The sequence below is a fragment of the Saccharomycopsis crataegensis genome (genome assembly GCF_037102585.1).
Source record: "Saccharomycopsis crataegensis DNA, jcf7180000000077, whole genome shotgun sequence".
Lineage (NCBI taxonomy): Eukaryota > Fungi > Ascomycota > Saccharomycetes > Ascoideales > Saccharomycopsidaceae > Saccharomycopsis > Saccharomycopsis crataegensis.
In genome coordinates this window covers 85,279-102,059 of record NW_027043824.1, presented here as the reverse complement: position 1 = coordinate 102,059, position 16,781 = coordinate 85,279, and the positions used below count along the sequence as shown (strand labels likewise).

At 36.3% G+C, this 16,781-nt stretch overlaps 8 protein-coding genes across 8 annotated transcripts; 6 read left to right on the top strand and 2 right to left on the bottom strand. All coding sequences in view use genetic code 12, as the record gives it.

The window, feature by feature from the left end:
* Nucleotides 1–790: 790 nt before the first annotated feature.
* Nucleotides 791–1,225, top strand: DASC09_026110 (uncharacterized protein; the record flags this gene model as incomplete). Its single annotated transcript, XM_064996214.1, has 1 exon — nt 791–1,225. One exon carries the CDS (start codon nt 791–793, stop codon nt 1,223–1,225), a length of 435 nt encoding a protein of 144 aa, XP_064852286.1.
* Nucleotides 1,226–1,811: 586 nt separating this feature from the next.
* Nucleotides 1,812–2,846, top strand: FBP1 (fructose 1,6-bisphosphate 1-phosphatase; the record flags this gene model as incomplete). Its single annotated transcript, XM_064996213.1, has 1 exon — nt 1,812–2,846. The coding sequence occupies one exon, from the start codon at nt 1,812–1,814 to the stop codon at nt 2,844–2,846; it is 1,035 nt and encodes a 344-aa protein (XP_064852285.1).
* Nucleotides 2,847–3,525: 679 nt separating this feature from the next.
* On the bottom strand, nt 3,526–7,641 carry IKI3 (Elongator subunit IKI3; the record flags this gene model as incomplete). Its single annotated transcript, XM_064996212.1, has 1 exon — nt 3,526–7,641. The coding sequence occupies one exon, from the start codon at nt 7,639–7,641 to the stop codon at nt 3,526–3,528; it is 4,116 nt and encodes a 1,371-aa protein (XP_064852284.1).
* Nucleotides 7,642–8,023: 382 nt separating this feature from the next.
* On the top strand, nt 8,024–9,019 carry CCW14 (Ccw14p; the record flags this gene model as incomplete). The annotated part of the gene is made up of 2 exons (XM_064996211.1): nt 8,024–8,267; nt 8,853–9,019. 2 exons carry the CDS (start codon nt 8,024–8,026, stop codon nt 9,017–9,019), a joined length of 411 nt encoding a protein of 136 aa, XP_064852283.1.
* Nucleotides 9,020–10,845: 1,826 nt separating this feature from the next.
* DASC09_026070 (uncharacterized protein) lies at nt 10,846–11,538 on the top strand (the record flags this gene model as incomplete). The annotated part of the gene is made up of 1 exon (XM_064996210.1): nt 10,846–11,538. One exon carries the CDS (start codon nt 10,846–10,848, stop codon nt 11,536–11,538), a length of 693 nt encoding a protein of 230 aa, XP_064852282.1.
* A 561-nt stretch (nt 11,539–12,099) lies between these two features.
* Nucleotides 12,100–13,006, top strand: DASC09_026060 (ribosomal 60S subunit protein L14B; the record flags this gene model as incomplete). The annotated part of the gene is made up of 2 exons (XM_064996209.1): nt 12,100–12,228; nt 12,728–13,006. The coding sequence occupies 2 exons, from the start codon at nt 12,100–12,102 to the stop codon at nt 13,004–13,006; spliced, it is 408 nt and encodes a 135-aa protein (XP_064852281.1).
* Nucleotides 13,007–13,783: 777 nt separating this feature from the next.
* Nucleotides 13,784–14,359, bottom strand: DASC09_026050 (iron-sulfur cluster assembly scaffold protein; the record flags this gene model as incomplete). The annotated part of the gene is made up of 1 exon (XM_064996208.1): nt 13,784–14,359. One exon carries the CDS (start codon nt 14,357–14,359, stop codon nt 13,784–13,786), a length of 576 nt encoding a protein of 191 aa, XP_064852280.1.
* A 1,438-nt stretch (nt 14,360–15,797) lies between these two features.
* Nucleotides 15,798–16,301, top strand: DASC09_026040 (uncharacterized protein; the record flags this gene model as incomplete). The annotated part of the gene is made up of 2 exons (XM_064996207.1): nt 15,798–16,052; nt 16,131–16,301. The coding sequence occupies 2 exons, from the start codon at nt 15,798–15,800 to the stop codon at nt 16,299–16,301; spliced, it is 426 nt and encodes a 141-aa protein (XP_064852279.1).
* Nucleotides 16,302–16,781: the final 480 nt, after the last annotated feature.

Genomic DNA, 16,781 nt, shown 5'->3' with positions numbered 1-16,781 from the left:
AGCAACTTCTTTGCAACTGCCATCCAGGTTTATACGATGTATAGCCACCTAAATATCTATCATGTACCTGGACAAGCACTAGTGTAGCTCATGTTTGGCAAACAACAGAACTATTATTATAGGATACAGTGCGTCCTGCGAAAGGCGTTAATATAAAACCCTAAGATCGCTAATACCAACTGATTATTTTATCTGTTCGAACAGGAATCGCAGAAACAGCAATTTATGGACAATATAAATCACACCATCGCATAACAATAATCAGCGTGGTGAATAGCTGTGATCTGGAAGCATGTTGTTTGGTTTGTACGGCAGGGCATTGGCGTGGGTGGTTGATGAATTTTAGAGCCCTCACTAGACTAGTGCGGCCACCTGAAACATTGCGTACAGACCGGGTGGTACACCAAGTAGACACCCTCATGCACCGCTCTGCCACCAAGAAAAGTTGTGAATCAAAAGGGATTTGTCTTCTGGCCTGAGTGCCGACGGAGGAGCCATGATAAGATCGGTGTTTATTTATATACTTTGACGAATCCCATTAGAAAACTCAATCAGTTATTGTTATTACTTATTTTCTATTATATTAAGGATTTATTTTGTCTTTCTTCCCTCTCATTTATTACTCATAGAAAAGATTTTTTTTTTTTTTTTTCATTCAACATCAACATTAGTCATTGTCATATACGCTATATATTAAAAGACCATAGCTACATACTACATCGAGAATTAACGCAAAACACTTTTTTTTTCTTCCATTACCTCTCCTCAATAAACCAAATAACAATCGATAATGGGAATTCTATTTACATTAACCTCGGTGCTATCGATAATGAAGATCATTGAAGTATCAATGGGGGAGTCCGCCAATGCCACTACCGAAGTTGCCATTCCTGATAACCACCAGGCTAAGAGAAGAGCTTCCTCCATCAAATACATCAGTGATGCCGGTGGGCTAGTGAGAAATAAGGCAAGTGACGACATGATGTTGGGATTATCGATATCACCCCCATCAATTACTGCCACCAATATTCACTATTACCAAGGAGTCTCACAGATACCCAAAAGAAAGCGGTTTGATTGCAATCCTGCAAAAGTGTTGAATTGCCGCAGCACTCGTTCGAACGATGTCTTGCGGAAGGCAGTGATTCTTGAGCAGTCGTTTGGGAGTAGCAATGGCAAGTATCAACAATTTGTTAAGCAAGTAAAACGAGAATGTTTACTATAATCCACTCCACTGAAACGGCAAGCAACGCTGCTTCCACCATCCCAATCCGCGCCGGCCGCACTCTGGTTACTCTTATTTTTCACTTCTTCCTGCGCGGTGACACCACCGCACCACCGCAAAACCCCCGGGGCATAGCACCTACTGCTTCCACCGTTACCCACATTTATAATATATCACTTATCTTATATTCTCCCTTGTTAATTATTTAATATTATAATATCACATTATTGTTCATCATTATTGTATCTCATTTATACTGTTCGTAGTAGCCGCCAATTGCGAAATATCTCTTGAAAAAGCTCCGGGATGCTGTCGCCTGGTTGCTGATCATCTGTCAAAGACCCAAGGTGGCGGCACCCCCCGACCCCGGACTCCAGGCACCACAACTTTTGTATATATGTTTTTCTCACATAAAGTAAGCGATTTCTGACTTCCCGGATCCTTTCAGACCCAAAAAAAAAAAAAAAAAAAATATATATAAATATCCCAGCAAGTTCCCGCTTTTCCTTCACTTTAATCTCTTATAATAATATTTCTCTATTCCTATAACAACACACACACACACACACACACACACACACACAACATGGCCCAAACAGTATCGTCCCTCGCCAGTGATGAAAACATCCAAACAGATCTCGTCACTCTTACAAGATTTATCCTTGAGCAGCAAAGATCCTTGGCCAAGCAAGCTTCGGGTGAATTGACTCTCTTGTTGAACTCTCTTCAATTTGCTTTCAAATTTATTGCCCACACTATTAGACGTTCGGAATTGGTCAACTTGATTGGTCTTGCCGGTGCCACCAATGCCACTGGTGACGACCAAAAGAAATTGGACGTAATTGGTGACGAAATTTTCATCAACGCCATGAAGGCCTCCAAAAACGTGAAGGTCGTGGTTTCTGAAGAACAAGAAGACCTTATTGTGTTTGAAGGTCCTGGTAACTATGCAGTGGTTTGCGACCCAATCGATGGCTCCTCCAATTTGGACGCAGGGGTGTCGGTTGGTACAATTTTCGGGATTTACAAACTCTTGCCTGACTCAAAAGGTACCATCAATGATGTTCTTCGTAGTGGTAACGAAATGGTGGCTGCTGGTTACACTATGTACGGTGCTTCTGCTCATTTGATGTTGACCACCGGTAATGGTGTCAACGGGTTCACTTTGGACACTTCCTTGGGTGAATTTATCTTGACTCATCCAAATTTGACCATCCCTCACACTAGACCAATCTATTCCATTAACGAAGGTAATGCCGCGTATTGGCCAAAACACATCTTTGACTTTGTCAACTCGCTAAAGAAACCACAACCATCCACCGGCAAACCATATTCCGCTAGATATATCGGTTCAATGGTGGCTGATGTTCACAGAACCTTACTTTATGGTGGGTTGTTTGCTTATCCTGCTGATTCCAAGCTGAAGAACGGGAAATTGAGAATGTTGTACGAATGTTTCCCAATGGCCATGTTGTTGGAACAAGCGGGTGGCATGGCCGTCGATGATAAGGGACAAAGAATATTGGACATGGTTCCAAGTGCAATCCATGATAAATCTGGGATTTGGTTGGGTAGTACTGGTGAAATCGAAAAATTCTTGGACTCCACCAAAGGCAAATGATTATTATTATTTGTGATATAAAATTTGCCCCTTTTAATTCCTTTCATCAACTAGTACTATCTGTAACCTTTTTTTTTTTTTTTCTTGGTCCCGTTTTTTAGTCTTTCTCATGTCGCTTGCTCTTCATTTCAAAATTAAACTCATAATTCCTTCATTTTCTTTTAATATTACCCGTTATGTTGTGCTATGTTATATTCTCTGTAGATAAGAAAAAAAGGTAACCGGTGCAGTGCAGCCTTGGTGGAGAAAACTGGGATTGGCATGCATAAAAAAAGATTTTGGAAGAAGACATGATCACTATTTACCGTCCTTCTTTTTGAAATGCTCAAGGAGGGTGGTTCTTCTGATTAATACTTACATAATTAGTGTCTTGAAACTACCATTGCTTATTCGTAGACAATCTGCCCTCATTACCAAGTTAAGCGGAATAGCAGCAACTGGGTCTCCTCCATCACTACAACAGCACCCTTAACTTTCAATTAATATTACTTGCCACGGCTACACTGAAAATGTATAATTTGCTTTGCTGCTGTAAGTAGATAGCACCGTCTTCAGCACATGTTTACTTCAATACAAGTTGCGATGAGGAGCCACTTCCCTTATCTGAACGAGAAAACAAAACTATAAGCTTCTATTGAAAGGCTAAAATACATAAAAACACCATTTCGGCAAACAGCAATCAATAATTAAGAACGGCATAGCCATCAAAATCTTTGATGACTGGGGTTGGGATAACATCTATCAAATATAATTCTCCTTGGTCATTAATTCTAGTACGATCATCTTCTGTCATACTATAAATTTCTGCCACATTATCCTTCAACAATAATAACACATCTTCAAAAGATTTCTGTAATTGATAGGCTTGTTCAAACTTCTTCAATCTGATCATCCCCTCCATCAATCTTTTAGCTTCAGGCTCAGTCTCACGAAGACGATCAATCAAACGCCCCACAGAACTAATAAGATATTCCTCTTCATATATGGTACCCTTCTTCCCACGGGCGCGTTTCCTTTCTTCCCTACGACGATTCTTAGCAGTTCTTCTAGAAGCTCCAGTCTTGGCAGTACCTGCAGTCTTACCAGTATATCTAGTGAAAAACGATTCTTTGGTAGATGTTTCTGATGCGACAATTGACACATCATCTGGTGTATCGAATTCGCCAGCCCCACCATTACCAGCAGCTTCACTAATTCCAAAAAATCCATATGGATCTTCCTTCTTCTTTTGTCTCAATTCACGAAGTCTCTTTAATTGTGACCCAATCTGAGCTTTACAATCGCTGACCAACTCCACAATAGTTCCAAACCCTTCACCAATTAAAGGATCGATGATTTCACTGATCAATTCAAATTTCTTATTTTTACTGGTCATCAAAATTGCCTCATCATATCGGTGATCTTTACAATATAATTTTATGGCCGCTTCAATGTTATTAAGGTACTGGAACTCAATAATTGCGGCCTCTTGATAGCGATGAGCTTCTGTCAAACTCTCAACAAGAGTATCACAAGTCTCTTCCAATTCTTTACCAAATTTATCCAAGTTAGAATTGATAATGCTCAAACAATTCTGCCAATCTTTAGCTAAAATATTTGATTGAATAGCATCTTTGTAGTATCCCAACATTTCATAAATTATTCCTGACTCGTGATATTCATGATCATTGTACAACGCGTCAGCATAATGTTTGAGGATTTCATTTTTTCTATCATTATCATAATGATAATACTTCAAGGCTTGTTTAAATAACCCATGTAAAATCATATAATTATCAAATTCTTCCTTAATTTCTGCAGTATTTTGTTGCTTCTCAATTTCATGTAGACTACTGAGAGCTTTATCATGATTTTTCAAATAATCATCAATCATTACTTGCTTTCTCAATTGTTCTTGTTCATGTAAGTTCTGCAAGAATGGTAAATATTCTTTTGGGTCCTTTTGAGATTGCTGAGCAATCAATAAGGTCAACGGAATATCGTATAATCCAAGGGCAGTCTTATATAATAAGTTAACATCTTGAAGAAAACACAAATATTCAATGGATTTTTCCTTTTCATCATTATCAGAGAAGCCAGAAATCAATCTCAAAGCATCGTTGAGATTAGGTGGGGTTTGGGACGCATAAGCAGTAATAATAGCACGTAAATATTTTGTTTGATATTTTGATGTCAACAACACTGATAAAAGACTTTCACAGATTCTGTTAATCTTAGAATCGTGGTTAGTTGTACCAATGGCATTATTTGAAATATCAACATGGGCAATTCCATCATTAAGAGACGATGGTAAAGCAGTCGTTTCTCGGTATTTATTTTCACAAACATCTTCGGCGCGTAAGGTACCAATGAACAAATTTAAGTATTCTTCATTATCAATTTCATCAATGAAGTGTTCCAAATTCTTAAAAAACAAACCTGGTGCGTAGTCATGCAAGATATCTAAATCAATTCTGTGGGTTCTGCACGTAATGAATGCTGCCTTGTAATTTTTTGACTTGATATTCTTCCTGATATCTGACAAGACCATAATTCTTGGATAAATTGTCTCCAAATTACCTCTTGGAGCTTGCAAAACCACAGAAAAATTTGAAGGCGATACAGAAACTAATAATGAGCCTCTTTCAATAGCTCTAATTCTTTCATCTTCGAAGGAAATAGTATGTTCATTATTATTATTATGGTTTCCAACAGCAGTCTTCTGTGAAATATTCAACTCGTCATCAGTGACCTTGTAGGTAGTAAAATCATTGTTCAAATGAACAAATCTCAATTGATGTTGAGCAGTAGTCAACAATAAATGCGATTGGGTAACCTTTATTGAAGTTATCGCACTGCTTATTTGTCTATCATTGGCGTATAACTTACCATTAGAAGCTAAACCAAATACCAACAGGTCTGCCTCGTTAATTAATTCATCGCCAACTTCCGTTGACTTGCAAACGATGTGATATTCATAACATAACTGACCCAATTGAGAGATAGCATTAATTGAATAATCAATAGGATTGATATTATATATGGTGGATCTGATAGTTTCAAAAGTGATTGATTTATAGCTAGAATGTGCCTTCATTAAAATAACTTTTTCTGGTGGGTCAAGAGACATAATAACATTTGGAGCCTTGATATCAGATAGATCAATAATAATGATTTTGGAATCACCATGTGGCAAAATATCCGCTAATACGCCCACAGTGTTGTTTCCCGTAAAGCAAACTTGCCTCAAATTGATATCAGAGAATTCCGGCAATAGCTGATCTTTCGTTAGGGTTGCAAAAATTTTTGGTTGATTTTTCTTTTTTAATGAAAATCTTGCAAAATAGATATCATTAGCTGTAATAATTGCAAACTTATCATTCTTCAAAGAAATGGCGAAGTCATTAACGTTATCTTTCACTGTAATTTCACGGAAAGCCATTGGTGGTGGAACATTAGCAATTACTAATGGTGTTAGATTACAAGTCTTTCCATCAATTACACCAGTCATACTAACATCTGTTGGGGAAACCGTTGGGCCAGATATAATATCGTAGGCTAAATCGATAATCTCGACAATCTTTTCAGTAACAAGCATAAAAGTTAAAGGCTTTTCACTATGCCATGTCAATGAATGAATTTTGTAATTCTCAATTGAAAAAATCTCCTGCTTTAAATACCAGTGATAGTTTTTCATAGTCCACAACTGAATAGAGTGATCTAAAATGATTGCCAAAACTTCAGAGCTGCTATTCCATGAAATGTCCTTAACCTTCGTATTCAATGGTAATCTTAAACTGAATTCACCATGACGCAAGCCATTTCGTTCAAAAAATACTAAATCCAAATCTTCGAGCTCTTCCTTTTGATCAACGAATTTTGGATTGATTAAAATGTCTTTCACAGTGTGATCATTTTTATCATTAGGATTCTTTCTTTGAGTTGAAGCAATTAAAGAACCCTGTGGCTTCCAAGATAAATGATCTTCAAGACCATTAACAGGCTCTGAGACAGTATCCAAATTCCCTTCACGATCAAACACTCTGATTAAACGATTTTCTGTCTCATTAATAATTTCAATCATAGAGATAGCAAAAAATTGGCAATCCCCTCTCCAAGAAATAGAAACTTTCCCAGTATCAAAAGAACTTTTTGTACCTTCATCTACTGTCGCAGGCATAGTTGGGTCTCTAATAGCCTCGCCCTCTTTCAATCCTGAATTCTTAAGACTTTCAAGGATAGCTCTTTCGGCAGCCTTTGCACCTTTACCCTTAAATTGTGTTTCTCTTTTACCCCAACCAACACTAACATGTTTTGATTTATTAGCATCATCCGAGGCCAAAGCTCTTTCAGCAATCGGCTCAAATTGTCTACTTAGCAAGATAACATTCTTAGCTCCGGTGACCATGGATAAGGTTTCCTCATCAGGAGACCATTGGGCAGATAAAATCCCGTCGTCGATAGATCCAACAATTTCCACGACAACAGAATCGAGGTCCTCAATATTATTTGGATCGTAACTAGCGGTTACAATATCACCTTGAGCGAAAATGAAAATCAATTGGCAACTATCAGCAAAATGACTGAAGCAAATAAGTTTATCTTGAGGATCTACTTCAAAATTAGCCAATAAATTTGCTTTTCCCGTTCTCTCGTATTGGTATACTTCGATAGCACCATCAAACTCCCCTGGGCCAAGAGCGACTGTCATGCTATTGGTAATAATATCAAATACAGAAGCCGCCAAAGGAAGATCCGGGGCTAGTGTAGACTCGGGGCGGATCACCCCTCTATTTAAGAAAACTAAATTTCTCATTTTTTCTACCGCCAGGAATTATTGAGTTTAGATTGCTTTGTAACAGAGGTTTCTAATCGTCATGATATAAATCAAAAGCCTTGGAAATTTGCACAAAAAAAAAAAAAAAAAATTTGAGAGAAAGATGAGATATGCACGTGATATGTGAATGTGCTTTTATGTATTTGTATGCGTAAATCAGGCAAACAGAAGGGTCCTTCTTCTGGAAAAAATATGGGTTTTCGAGTTAAGGATATCTCTCAACTGCAAAAAGTAGATAATAATAATCAGCTCGATAGTCCTTCGTTTGCTTTCTCACCTTTATTCTCATACTACTTAAGTATTAAGCTTGCCTTTTCAACGGCTTACTTTCAGGCCTACTTTCATTTTATTCAAAACGGAGATGAAGTTAATCACATTCAGCACTTTATTTTTGGCTATTGTTTCTTTGACAAACGCAGATTCTCCTCCGGCTTGTCTTCTTGCCTGCGTTTCCAGCGTTATTAAATCTGATGGTCGATACACATTCAACCAGCAACAATCAATTTGCAAAAACTTATCCAGCGACATTGTGGAATGCTTCAGTTTCACCTGCCCAACCAGCGATCTTGCCGATGACGCAACTAGCTACTTGAAGTCTATTTGTGGTAGCAGCATCTCGTCGTCTTCTTCTTCTTCTTCTTCTTCTTCTTCTACTTCTTCTACTTCTTCTACTTCTTCTACTTCTTCTACTTCTTCTACTTCTTCTACTTCTTCTACTTCTTCTACTTCTTCTACTTCTTCTTCTACTTCTTCTTCTTCTTCTACTTCTTCTACTTCTTCTACTTCTTCTACTTCTTCTACTTCTTCTACTTCTTCTACTTCTTCTACTTCTTCTACTTCTTCTACTTCTTCTACTTCTTCTACTTCTTCTTCTTCTTCTTCTTCTTCTTCTTCTTCTTCTTCTTCTTCTTCTTCTTCTTCTTCTTCTTCTTCTTCTTCTTCTTCTTCTTCTTCTTCTTCTTCTTCTTCTTCTTCTTCTTCTTCTTCTTCTTCTACTACTACTTCTTCTACTTCTACTGCTTCTTCTACTTCTTCTACTTCTTCTACTTCTACTGCTTCTTCTACTTCTTCTACTTCTTCTACTTCTACTGCTTCTACTGCTTCCTCATCTTCTACTTCGAGCTCGAGCTCCTCTGTGTCCTCATTGAGTACTCTTTCGATATGGGCTACTTCTCTCGCTACTTCTGGAGCGTCTTCTTCTTATGATGGCCTATCTACTGTTAGCAGTACTTCTGAAGCCGTTTCTATGGAAGTGACGTCTACTTCATCTCCTTCTGAATCCGCTGCTGAGGCCAATATGTTAACTGGGCACCTTGGTGCCTTGATCTTGGGGGGTGTTGCTGCTCTCTTACATTAAACTATCTGTGATTGATGTTATTTTTCTTTTTATTTTTTCAATTTTTCGCTCACCTACGCTTTAATAGACTTATAGACTTACAAATTCAAATAGAAAAAAGAAAGTTTACTAAGCATTTCATGCTTTAGATCTAAAGCTTTATAGGCATAAAATTGTCTTTTTACAGCTCCTAGTTATTATTGATCTTTCTTTTAAAAGAGAACGCATTTTATTATTTATTTTTTTAACTCCCCTCAGACTTGTTACTGAAAGGATACTATTTCAATGCAATGGCTAATATTGACAAGAATGAAGCTTTCCCAAAGAAATGATGTAGGCGGTTGGTTCTTTGTTGTAATAGATGCAGGATGAAGAACCCTATATATATTAAACGATCTTTTGAAAAATCTCTATTACGAGGACTGTGCTTTTTCTTTTTAACTGACTCTTCAGAATGAGAAAAAAGGGATCTCATCTTTAATATTTTTACTTGATTTTTATTAGGATAATATACTAGTAATAGACGATTTAGCATCTCTTTAAATAAATGATGAGTTTAGAATAATAATGATAAGATGAAGAAATGAGATAAAGAATTAGATAAGGAACAAGTGAATTAGATAAGAAATCAAGAGATGAAGAGAAAGGATAAGATAAGGAGTAATTGATTGGGTAATGAATGAAAAATACTTGTGGTATATGTTACATTATTATTTGCATGTTTATTTAATCTGATTAGCGTTTAGAGCCTCTAGAAGTAAAAATAATGCACCTTTTTTTGAGCCATAACCCTTATCCTAAAGTTCTTTTTTGGTAAAAGGGAATAATATTTTTTTTTGTAGTTAAGAATAATGCTTCCTACGAAAAGATTTTTGAGAGGACTCCATAACTTTATCTTGAAGATTAAAATGAGTTCATAAAGCTACCTCTCTTGTACATTAGTTACTATCAATATACGTAGATATGGTTTCTATTTTAATGAATAATATAGGTACCAATTTAATACTAAGACCCCAAATCCTGTCCAGCCAAAATCAGAAGTCATAATTTCACAACCTTTGCTTTATTTCCGTTATACAGCTTTTCATAACAGTGTGTATTTTTAGTAAATAAACAATTATATTAATACCCTAGGCTTTCAAAGACTGGTATTCACTATTCTCTCATTTGCTGAAGAAATTCAGAAAAATATGTGAAACGACTGTCACTAAACTATTAATTATATGGAAACACATGTTGGACTGCTATGATGCACTGAACATCCTTGCCAAGCATACACCACAAATTTGTTTGGTCATTACTATCAAGGAATTATGATAAAAGGAATTATCTTTATGGGTTTAAATAAATAACAGAGTGGAAACAGAATGTAATTTTACGAAATTGCTTTATTTTTTTGTTGTCACCTTTCTTTATTTGCCGAGATTTTGTTTCAAGACTTAGAGAAAATTACAGTATAATTGAGATTTCAGCAGCATAACTGCATAATAAATATATATCATCAGAAGTAAGTAAGGATAGAGAGTATACATTATAACTTAACTCTCTCGGAAGAAAGGCCAGGTCATTGTAGAAAACATACGGTTGCTCTACCATCAAATCATGATTACGTAAGATTTTTGGCACATGCTCGGATTTTCAATTTCTTAAGATCTGTGAGAATTGGCTTACATTCGCTATGATTGATCCGAATTCCTCAGTTAGCAAATATTAATAATATCAAAAAAGAGAAAAAAAAAAAAGATAACTCTAGTTCATTAGATTTAGTTTTTAGATTGTGACCCCTTTGCCTTTCAAGTTTTATACATTTTGTTTACGATTTCTGTCAACCCAAGATTTAGCCCATCATGTCAACAAGAATCCCTGGAAACAAGATCGCTTTGCTTCTTGCTGTGACTTCATCATTGATCATTGGCTACGGTGTGTACTATGTTAAGACGATTAGAGCTGAGTTTTTGCCAGATCAGTTGAAGGAAGCCGGTTTCTCACAATTTTTAACTAATCTTTCAGCAGTTTTGACATTGGTTTATTTTTTCACCTCTATTGTTGCCCATGCTTCAGGAAGTTCAGCAATATTTCATGCTAAGAACAATTATATTTTGCCTGTGGTAATTTCCTTAGAATTCATTGTAACCGCTGTTTATTGGTCATTGAAGATTTTCTTTACTCATTTGATTGTGATGGTAGATACCGTGCCAATCGCCGTGGATTTCCCACTCCATATTACCCCATTTGTGGCTTTGGTGCTTGATTACTTTTTGTTCAATCCTCAGTTCACCATTCCTTCTATGGTTGCATTGATTCTTTGTGCAATTTTAACAGCTGGTTATTGGTATTGGTTAGAATATCTTATTGATATTGAAAAGGGTCAATTGTATCCTTATCCATTCTTGAACATAGAGCATAATAAGAGAGTGGGAATTTTTGTTTTTATAGGTCTTCTCGCATTTGTTGGATTTGCGGTGTTGAGATTGCTCTATGATGTTATCATCGGGGAGAAAAGTATCGAGGACAATGAAGGCAAAGAAAAGAAAGATTAAATTGAAATAGATGATTCATAGATTTGTTTGATCAGACTTACGATTGTGTAAATGTGACCAGGGCTGGTACCAGCCCTGGTCACATTCTGGGCCATGTCCATATTGTAGCGATTGATTTACTTGAGCAAACGAATGCTTCGAGCTGCTATCAAATTGATAAGTAGCATGTGAGAGAAGACATAATAAACATAATCTTTATTAGTTTCACCTTCCTACACATCACTAGTGGCCCCAAAGTACAAATAACACTAGAGGGTTGTACGTCAACTCTTCCTGCCCCCCAAGAAAAACCCCACCGATTGTGCGTCAATCTTTAAAATGGAGTGCGCAGAGATATTATTTTTAGAGTTTATTAGGGCTATATTGTTGAAACTAGCACGTGATAAATGACTGTGACACGTACATGTGATAACAAAGCCCTGTTTTTCTTGCTCACACTGTTTGTTGGCTGAAAAAATTGAGTATGGTGGATGAGAAAAAAAATCAAAATTCCTAAACTTCGCATATAGCATCTGAGAAGCTGATACATAATATTCAATAGCATAATAATAATAATCAAAGATGTCTACTGAAACTTCTGTCACCGCCAGCAAATGGAGACTCGTTGAAGCCGGTCGTATTGTTTACATCAACAAGGGTAAATTCACCGGTAAATTGGCTGTTATTGTTGAAATCATTGACCAAAAAAGAGTATGTATCGATTGAAAAATTTGAGGATTAGAATAGGGAATAGTAAATTTGAATAGTGGTATGAATATTTCATATGGGAATAGCCAGGAAATGTGAATTATCAGAGTTTGAACGCTTCGTGTTAATGTGGTTTACGGGCTCGAGAGAAGTCGAATAGTCAACATCAAAAATCAAAAAACAATAAGGACGAAAATAATAATCATTAAAATCAAATAATATTTATTGAGATCTGTACAAATTATTTATGGCAACTGTTTGGATATATGATGGTTAGGGGATATTTTCACACTTTCTCAGGATTTGCCTGAAAATATTGACAAAAATTGAAGCAGCTTAAAGGTAATGATATTCAAGCACAATTATTATAGTAGATGACTTTATTCTGATTGGAATCGGATTTTAAACCCTGTGTGCTTATTGATACCATGTTCAGTTTATTATTTTCACTTCAAAATATAAGCTCTTGAATTATGTTTGGTACTAACATGTTATTTTTTAGGTCTTGATTGACGGTCCATCCACCGGTGTTGCCAGACAAGCTTTCTCTTTGACTAACTTGGTTTTGACTCCATTGACCATTGCCAAGTTCCCAAGAGGTGCTAAATCATCTGTCATTGCCAAGAAGTACGCTTCTGCTGAAATTGAAAACAAGTGGGCTGCTACTTCCTGGGCTAAGAAGATTGCTCAAAGAAATGTTAGAGCTTCTTTGTCTGACTTCGACAGATTCAAGGTTTCTGTTTTGAAGAAGGAAAGAAAATTGGCTGCTAAGAAATTATAAGCATCCCGAAATTCTATTCCATCAGCAATAAATTAAAACTATCAACCCCATTATCCCCACTTACTTTCTACTCCTCTACTTTATTGAGTTAATTTTGAGAAATTGATAAGTTATAGTCATGTGTAATATAATTTTGAGAAATTTTCACAATATATAATGCCTACGTTACTTTTTTCAAGTAAAAACAGTGTATCATAAACTGTCAAATATTTATTTATTTTGTAGATATATATGATTTTAGATATTTTCTTGGACTTCCAACATTGAGACAGCTTATAATAACTATTGAAATGATCGCACACATTCGTGCTAATCACGTCAACAGCATTAGCTTAAGGTGCCTATGCAAATACCTTTTGTATTACTGATCACGAAGTGCCGGGTATTTCAGGGTCTTCGAGTAAAATTTTCTCTAAGAATAACTAATAGCTATATTAAAAAAATAATTGAAGCAAGGGAGATAAATTGGGTCATTATAGAACATAATATTTATTTGAACTTCAGAAGCTAGCTATGACTAGCAATAAATTATAATATAAAAAGGGATAAATAGAAACCAGAAAAAACCACAAATAATACTAGGAAAATACAATACTTTCCCACATAACGAAAACAAGTTAGAAAAAAATACAGTGAAACAAAAAAAAAAAAATGATATGAACAATCGAGGGGGCGGTAGATAGATATAGTGTAGATGATGATGATGATGATAAAACACAACAAATGGTTGAAAAAGAAGAACTATTACAAAAAAAAAATGCGCTACATTTGAGTCATTCAGGCAGCAGCGCGAGCTCCAGTAGATGGACTCACTGCATCAGGGCCCAATGTTGGAGTTTTCTTCCCTTTCTTGATTCTGTAGTCTTTAACAGCGGATTTGATGGCATCTTCAGCCAACATAGAGCAATGTAACTTTACTGGTGGCAAAGACAATTCTTTGGCAATAACAGTATTCTTGATTTTCAAAGCATCATCTAAACTCTTACCCTTCAACAATTCTGTGGCAAAAGAAGAAGATGCAATGGCAGAACCACATCCAAAAGTCTTGAATTTCACATCTTCAATGATCCCGGTATCATCGTTCACCTTAATCTGTAATCTCATAACATCACCACAAGCAGGGGCACCGACAAGACCGGTACCAACACTGAGGTCATTTTTATCCATTGTACCAACGTTACGTGGGTTTTGGTAATGGTCAATGACCTTCTGGTGATAAGCACGATATTGCCCCCTTGGAAGATTATTGTGAATTCTCTTTGTTCTTGAGGCAGCAACGGCCAATGATGGAGTACTGCTAACAGCAGTAGGGACTCTGGTGAAGACTGTTCTTGCTATAGTTCTAGAAAACATTTTATAATGATGATTCAAATTGATTTGTGCTTAAGAAATCTACTACTACTATCAAGAATTTTTTTTTCTTATGGTGGGGATTGATAAGTTTTATACTGGCTTTTTTCTTGCGGAGAGAAGTGTTCAACTGGCAGGGTTAAGCACCCCTGGCAATGCGTCGCCGAATCGGAGAACGACAAAAATACCGCTTAAGTCCTATTCCCGTGTGCTCGACACACACTTGTTTTTATTCTTGATATTTTGATATATCAATAGATGTCTGGAAATTACTGGTAAAAAAAAAAAAGGTAAAGAACAAACCGATTTAAGACTCACATCAAAGAATTCCAACTCTTAAAATCCTACTGGCGGAAATTCGCTTTTTTGGTGGTTAATCCTACTGAAAATCTCCTTGGATGAGTTCGGCAATGATCTTTGATTCTTTGAGAAATTTTGGAGTTTCTTCTGCTTCAGTGTAACCATTTTAAGAGCCAGCCTTTTTCAAACAGCTCTTGTTTTTCGAGTTCAAACTTTGGTGCACTCCCATTCAGTTCAAGTTCTTCCAAGCTTTCTAATGCATTCAACTATGGTCTATAAACCATCAAAAGTGGTTTCAGTTTCCTGTAATATTAAACTTCGGTCCCTGACTTCCTCCAAGTTAATTTCCAAAGAGATTCCGCTCCTCGGTAAATCATTGTGGTTAAAACTTAAGCATATGCCGGCAACAAGTTACCATTTAAAATGTGTCGAGCACTTTATTAGTGTAATAGAGTGGTTGAATGAGCCACAAAAAACTCTTGGATTCAAAGCACACGTTGAAAGAACTTTCCACAAGACCTTGCTATATTCCCCTTGAATTGATTAAATTCGCCACCGGAAAAATCACATTCATCAAAACACTGTAAGTACAGTAACAGCTGAAGAACATTGAGTTGCTTTCTTGTTGGCATGTTGGGATGAGTTGGAATATGGTTGCATGTATACAACAGATAAAGAAAGAAATAAAAAAAAAAAGAAAAGAAATAGATTAAAAAAGAAATAAATAAAAAAAATTTGTGGAATAAAGGGAAATCAAATTGGCGGGAATCGTCTCCATTTATGCTGCTGTCACATTTTCAAAGTCACAAAAAAAATCACCTTATAAGTTACGTTAAGTTGCTTCTGGCACCACACACCTAAAAAGTGAGACACAATAGAGTATACAAATAGTATCGCTGTCACTCTTTGACGTATATACACGAATATTATTGCTAATTTCGCTCTTTTATTCACTCTGGATTAGCATTATTACGATATATTGATCAATCCCCCTCCATCCCATCCCATCCCGCCCAATCCTTCACCTGCGGTCAGTGCACGGGCTGCATAATCTCACTAAAAAAAAGAATAAAACAAACTGCAATACTTATTGTGATAGCATAGAGAGAATAACCAAAAATATTAGCATTTAACTGCAAAAATGTTCAGACTGTCTGTGACGCCAATTTCCAAGTTAGCTGGTCTCAAAAGCGCTCTGTTTTATCAAGTGGCTTCCCTTGTGCATGCTCGCAACTTCTCTAGATATCAACACTGTCTAAATAACAATAAGAATAATGTCGATCAAAAACATTTGGAACAATTTAAACAGCAATTGCGATCTGAGCTAGCTCAGGAGCAATCCTCTTCTAGAGTTTCACAGGATCAGAACCCCGAAACAGAGAAGAAGTCCCTTCACGTATGTTATACTATTCTATGATATTTATTCTATCGTACCACAGGAAATACTAACTTCTTTTCCTCTTGTGTCGTACAGACTGCTTTTTATAGACAGGTAGGATCACCATTCGCTAAAGTTGTGGCATTAACGTTCGTTACCTTCTACTCTCTAAGATTTTTGTGGGAATACTTAGATGCCACTGATGACGAGACCATAGGAAAAAAAAGAGCAGAAAATCTATCTCACGCTGGAGAAACCAAACAATAATACGAAATGGAGAAGTCTATTTTATACCTCAAAAAGAATCAAAGAATGGACTCCCCTTTTTTATTTCAATACTGTTAAAAATACAATGTAAATAAGCAATATATTAGTTCGAATATATACACATATATATATATATATATTTGTAGTGGCTAAATCATTCAAAATGATTCTATGTGGGACTCATTGGAAGGCAATCAAGAAACCATGTGTTTCAATCTCAGACTGTGTCATCATATAACTTGGATGTCTTTTGTCTTTCTCATGTTGGAAGTCATTAGGGCTATGAATGCACATGCAATCAACTCATGTGTTTTTGTATCATGTGATCGTTTATAGGGCACAAGTGACTTTATCTTATGAAGTCACCTGCTACTATTTCACGTGACTGTGTAATTTTTTGGAGAATCAGTGAGTGTCGGATTGTGTGTGTGCGAAAAAAAATATCTTCAAGAGTTAGTTAATAGCACTAGCATTAGAGGT